Consider the following 6,611-nt stretch of genomic DNA (forward strand, 5'->3'; position numbering starts at 1 on the left):
ATAACCTAATCAAAAAAAAAAAAAAAAAAAACAAACCTCACTGCCAATGAGTCATAGCAACCCCTCCTTGTGTTTCCAAGGCGGTATTTCTATGGAAGTAGATTGCCCATCCTTCCTTGGAGTAGTGGCTGGTGGGTTTGCACCACCAGCCTTCTGGTTAGCAGTCAAATGCCTTAGGCACTATGTCACCAGAGCTCCCTAGTTTAATAGAAGCATATAACCTAGTAACATAAAGTGCACTTGTCAAATCAGAATATCAGTCATTAAAAATAACCTGGTATTAGAAATGAATATTTACGTGTAATTGATAAGGTTTTGGACTAAATTTTGTAAAGTACCATTGTTGTTGTTGTTGTTGTTATGTGCCATTGAGTCAGACCAACTCATAGGACCCTTCCTTGCGTTTCCAAGGCAGTATCACACCAGCCACTCCTTGGAAGGAAGGTTGGGCAATCTACTTCCATAGTGATACTGCCTCGGAAACCCAAGGAGGGGTCGCTGTGAGTCAGGTCTGACTCGAGGTCACATAACAACAACAACAACATCACTACAGAAATAGATTGCCCAACCTTCTTTCCAAGGAGTGGCTGATGGGTTTGAACCACCAGCTTCTGGTTAGCAGACAATTGTCTTAGGCACTATGCTACCAGAGCTCCTGTAAAGTACCATATTATCATTTAAATGATTTGTTTTACATTTTAAAAAATCAGTAAGGGGCATTGTGGAAAGAATTTTTTCTCTCTTAGCTGTAAATTCAGCCCAAATCTTGAGAAACAGAATCAAATTTATAAGAATTTTAGTATTCCAATTCAAAGCTAAAGCTGGTTTTGTTGTTGTTATGTGCCATAGAGTCAGACCGACTCATAGCGACCCCTCCTTGGGTTTCCGAGGCAGTATCACTACGGAAGTAGATTGCCTAACCTTCCTTCCGAAAAGCTGGTTTTAGTAATCTTTTATTATCTGTTTAAAAATTATAATTTAGCTTTAGGGAACTGAGTTTAAATATTCAGCCTTACCTAGAAAATAGTATGTTGCCACTTAGTTCCTACATCTACACCAGGCTTCGTATTTCAGTCTGATCCATTTTATTGGCCTAATCTGTTCAGGCTGTAGTGTAGATAAGCAGTTCTCTGCTTTTACGTGTGGAAAAAGAGAAGCAAACGAGATTTTATGTTGTCCCATAAGAGTTAGTCTCCATTAATTCTGCATTAAAGTTACATGACATGGGCAGTGTAAAACACGAGTGCAGATGAAGCACAGTACGTCGCCAGACATAACAGGAAAAGATCAAGGAAGTTCTGGCTACCAGACATTGCTACTAATTTGGGGTTCCTTGTTTTCAATATGAAATGACTCTAGCAGACCCTGGAAAGAGTTCTAAAGGCATTATATAGATGTGTAATACATAGATATAGTTACTCTAATATACGTTTCCTTTTTTTCCTTTAAAAAAAAAAAAAAAGAAAAAACACAGTTTGGCTTCCCAGTTGACAGTGGTACTGATCTCTTGGGTGTGCCAAGTGTAATTAGTATTCTCTTCCTGGAAAAAATTGTTCTGCCAGGAATGGTTTTGATGTCAGTTTTCTAAGTGTTAAAAGAATTTTGTGATTAATCATACCATAGTAGGTGCAACTATCCATTTCCTCTTATAGACTAGGAACTGAAGTGTTTGAAGGATAGGTGATTATATTAGGTGAAAAACTGCAGAACCAAGTTAGTTTGATGAGTGAGTGGCCAATATTTGAGTAAAATACATAACAACTTCTTTTTCTTTTTTCTCAGGATAAGATTCACGAAATGGAGTGAGTCAGGTATAGAGGTTGTTTTGTCAAATATGTAGAGAAAATATAGCTGATGGTCGGTAAAGTGAGGACCAATTAGACTCTTTCAATTAAGTTGAAAGCTTTTCTGCTAGCAACCTTGAAAAGTCTCTAAATACATGTCATTCTTTCCTTCCTGATTTCAGATGCACACATGCATACACCCACACACACCTCTACTTATCTTTGGCTTCAAATTCTTAGATACAATTATAGTGTCTGAAGAGTAATTGGTAGCCAACTTTACATTTGAAGTTTCTCAAGAAAATGAAAATCCCAGTAGAAATGTGCCTTTAATAAACCCCATGCCTGAATATTTGGGGTTGTATTTTGAAGTGTTTGAATTTTAATTTGATGGGAAGTACTATAAAATACTGGTATTCTAATTCTTCTTTTTAAAGGTAGTGGATTCTTAAACTAGTTTTAAAGAATTTCATACTTATTTCCCCCTAATGGTAAAACTTTTCAAGCTGCTGTCATTTAAAAAATAGTGATAATTATTTTATTAAGTATGGGTGCCATCATTTGTCAAAGTAATGTTTTCCAAATGTGCTATGAAACAGGTTTACAATTCTTGGAGAAAAAAGAGATTCTGGAGAAGTTCTACAAATCCTAGCAACTGTAGACATTTGCCCTAGTGTGTGCCATTGCCATGAACTGACCCTAACTGCATTGTAAATTGAATTATAATATATTTTTTCCTTCCTGGGAGCTCTGGTAGTGTAGTGCCTAAGACACTTGACTGCTAACCAGAAGGCTGGTGGTTCAAACCCACTAGCCACTCCTTGGAAGGAAGACTGGGCAATCTACTTCCGTAGTGATACTGCCTCAGAAACCCAAGGAGGGGTCGCTATGAGTGGAATCCGACTTGATGGCAGTGAGTTTGGTTTGGTTTGGTTTTCTCTTCGTGGGTTTATTAGTGCATGCAATCCATTTGTTTTGATTTCTGAAAACATTTGTATACTCCGGTTTCTTTAACTCTGGGGTTTTTGGGTTGTAGGGTAATAATCTTCAAATATAAACTCAGTAATACAGGACCAGTGTTGTTGGTGTCATATATATGTATACATATACATACATATATGTATACACACACACACACACACACACATATATATATATTTTTTTTTTTTACTGTGGAATTCAGTCAGTCAGTAGCTGGTCCAAGTAAAGAAGAGGTCACAGAATAGTTTTAACAGAACAGTTGCAGCTGAGTTTGTTTGAACAATTAGCTCAGTCTGGTTGAAAATGTTAAGAAAGCAGCTTCCCTTTGTGCGTATACAGAATTGTCATAAGGTGAAGGATTTTCTCCACTGTTATTTTGTGCATTAAAAATGAAAGAAGAGGAAGCAGGTTTCAGTTTTCCTGTTCTTTCCAGATTGTGTCTATTAATTGAGGCTGCAATTTATATATTGTAGAGAAACATATTGAGTATGTAGATTTCCACAATTTGAAGATATATAGAGTATATGGAAATTTTCTTGAAGTTAGAAAACTAGTACCTTGAAATGTTTTGTGGTGATATTGATAGTTGTGGTTTGGGAGTAGCTTAGATCATGTTACCATAATATTTTGAGTCAAAACATTTAATCACTGTAAAGTACAAATACACATGCCTCTAAAAACCTCACAGAATGTCAGGAAATAATACCCTGGGACTTTTCTGAAGAGACACCAGTTACAATCTGCATCTAGGATTCCAGGAGAAGTGAATTTAACATCTGTTGGTTATGAGCAGAAAATGAGCTATGTTAAATTTGAGGGATAATAGATTATGTTGAAGAGAATGACAAATATGCTCTACATGCTCTGAAAAAGCATTTAATTGACCTCATATATCAATATGCTTGCCATTGTTGAGTATCTCTCACTATCCTAGTGAATTAATACTATTGAAAAGTGTACTCCCAGGTTGAATGTGGCCTAAGCCATACATCTCCAACTGGCATTAACAAATATATTGCTGAATAGGAGATTTTGTGTTTTCCATTTCTCTACAGAAGTATGCTGAAATGTAGTCTTCTATGTATTATTTTTCATCTTATCCAGTAAGAAAACAGAGTTCTAGAATAAAAAGGATAGAAAACCAAGGTTGTAGTATTGCTTTTCTAAATTAAGTGGAGAGTCTAATTTGCTTTGGTTTCAATTTCATCTTCTATAAAAAGATTGAAAGGAATGATTTTAAAAACTTAAAAAATTCTGACGTGAAAGTCTTCATTGTTTTATTTGTTTATTCAAATACTTGTACAAATATGCATGCCTGTGCTGAAAAAAATTTGACGGTGTAAACCTTTGAAGATGACACTAACAGTGGTATGTAAAGTTAAATGGCTTGAGAAAAATATAATTGATATAAAAGCCGTATTCTTAATATTAATGTATAAAATGGACATGAACTTTAGTAGAGCAAATTCTGCTTCATGTTCATAATTTATTGAAAATCATTAATATACTTTGAATCTAAAATAAGTAAAATAACTAAAGATTTAGAATATATTTGGTTAGAGAAAATATTGGATATGGTAATATAAAGTCCTAATGATATAAACTTCACATTCTTTGCTCACTGTAAATGATAGTCTTCAATTAGTGCTAGGGCTTTGAAGGTCTTAATTGAAAGACAATTCAGTAATTGAATGTCACTCTAAAGTTTTATATAGTGTCTCAACATGACTGTTTTCACGATACAACATTTACATTAAAGGCAGATTTCATACCTTTGTGCTTTTTAGGATTTTATTTTTGCCTTGTACTTTTTGACAATAATATAAAAAATATAAATTATGCAAATACTTTACAGTTATTTCAGTTATGATAAATAACATGGGCAGGCAACAAGCTTTTAAACTAATGTGTTGCTAACTGAACTATTAAATTGTCCATTTTTTTTTTTCTCACCAAATTATTTGTCAAGTCTATGAATATACTGTTCTCTCTCTGTTTGTTTCAGGTATACCTAGAATTAGCCAGTGTAAATTTAGACTTCCCCTAAAATTAATCTGCCTACCAGGTCAGCCATCAAAAGCTGCAAGCCACAAACTAACTATTGATACCAACAAATCTCCCGTCAGTCTTCTCAGTCTCTTTCCAGGTATGACTTTTGAAGTAACATGTCTATACCATCAGAAATGTTAGGAATTTAAAATGGAATCCTTCATCAGCAGGTAATGATGGGTAATTATCAGATAATTGTTAAGTAAGAATATAAAAATGCCTCAAGGATTTTCCCCTCTTATTTGCCTGTTCAAAGGCATTCATTCACCTTATATCAACAAGGTAATAAGGTGTACCTTTAAAGTTTTATTAAAATTATTATAATCATTATTTTGCTTCAGTATTCAGAGATGAAAACATCAAATATTTCTTTTTAGACTATGGAATTTTTTGACTTGGAATGTAAATATTTATTATTCACTTTTAGTGCAGTTTTTTGTATATATTCCTTTTCTAAGTATATAAATATTTATTAGTCATTTTCATTGTAGGTGTTTGGATATGTACTTTTTAAAGTATATTCCTATGCCCCTAATAAGTAATCACATAAGTAGTTTGCTCTTTGTGGTTCTGTTGTCTCCAGTATCTAGAGAAGGCAAATAGGCATTCTTTGGAGCTAGTTGTTCAGAGGGGCTTCATATTTAAAGCTTGACTATCGTAGTGAACATTTGGAGTAAGTTGTGAAGGTATGACAATCTCCCGGTGTCAGTTTTTCTTCCAAGTAGCTTGGAAAATAGAGGGGCTTTCACCGGATAAAACATCTTTAGTAGGTAAGGTTTCTAATGTGTTACCTCTAATAACTTTTTTGGTGATGGGGTGCAATTAAAAAAATATCTGGGGATTAAATTAACTTTTTAAATCCTGCATTAAAAATCAGCACTGTTGGCTATGACATGTATCTGCACCCTTGCATTAGTGGGTAGGATTTAGAATACAAAGAATATTTCCCACAAGGTTTAGAAATTTATGATAAGTCAACTTTTGTGTTATTAACTACTTAAAGTACTGAAAATTTATTTTTCATTAGCTTGAAGTTTATTTACAGATAACTCTTTGAATAATCTCCTGAATTGAATGTGCTTCTTCTTTTTTTTTTTTTTACAATTTTTCTGTTCTTTGATTTGATCTGAGTTTGGCTCTGTGCTTGTGTGTATTGTTAGTGAATAATTTTGTACCTTTTGTTTTCTTTCTCTTTCCTTCTCTTCTCCTCTCTTATCTTCTCTCCTTCTTTCTCTCACTTCACTTCATGTCACTTTTCTTCACTTCTGCTTCCTTTTAGTGAAGAAAGACAAAGTTGGGTTACAAAAAAGACTGTCATTACCTTTGTAATATTTTGCATAAATTTATTTAGTTCCTAGGGTCTTCTAAACTATCCTGGGAATAGAGTTTGCAATTACATGTTGAATACCGAATTTATTGATGCTTTTGAAAAATATGAAAGTGCTTGGCTTCTGAAGGGTTGATCTTTGTTGGAGATGGGTGAAGCCCAATTAGAGACTGATTAAAAATGCATGCCTTTGACTAAAGAGTAATTTTTATAAGATGTGGATTGGGAAAGGTGTCTTAAGGAGAGCTTATGTAACTTATCCATTTCCTCTTGATTTGGGGCTCTAATGTTTTTTTTATTTTTTTATTTATTATTGTGATTGGGTGAAAGTTTACAGAGTAAATTCACTTTCCATACATCAGTTCACACACACATTGTCTCATGACATTGACTACAATTTACCCTAATGCAACAGCTCCCCTCCCACTTTCTCCCCATAGTTACCTCTTCCCTGTGTCCATCCCTACATG

General features: G+C 34.2%; 1 protein-coding gene across 1 annotated transcript in view; it reads left to right on the forward strand.

The window, feature by feature from the left end:
- The window catches only part of BBS9 (Bardet-Biedl syndrome 9), a 784,410-nt gene that overhangs the window by 281,892 nt on the left and 495,907 nt on the right, over positions 1–6,611 (forward strand). Inside the window, 1 exon segment of the mRNA XM_007953988.1 lies at positions 4,771–4,925. Within this exon segment, the coding sequence (XP_007952179.1) occupies positions 4,771–4,925 (155 nt within the window).

The sequence above is a fragment of the Orycteropus afer genome, unplaced genomic scaffold (assembly GCF_000298275.1).
Source record: "Orycteropus afer afer isolate SDZICR_OR568_19922 unplaced genomic scaffold, OryAfe1.0 scaffold00422, whole genome shotgun sequence".
In the NCBI taxonomy this organism is placed as follows: Eukaryota; Metazoa; Chordata; class Mammalia; order Tubulidentata; family Orycteropodidae; genus Orycteropus; species Orycteropus afer.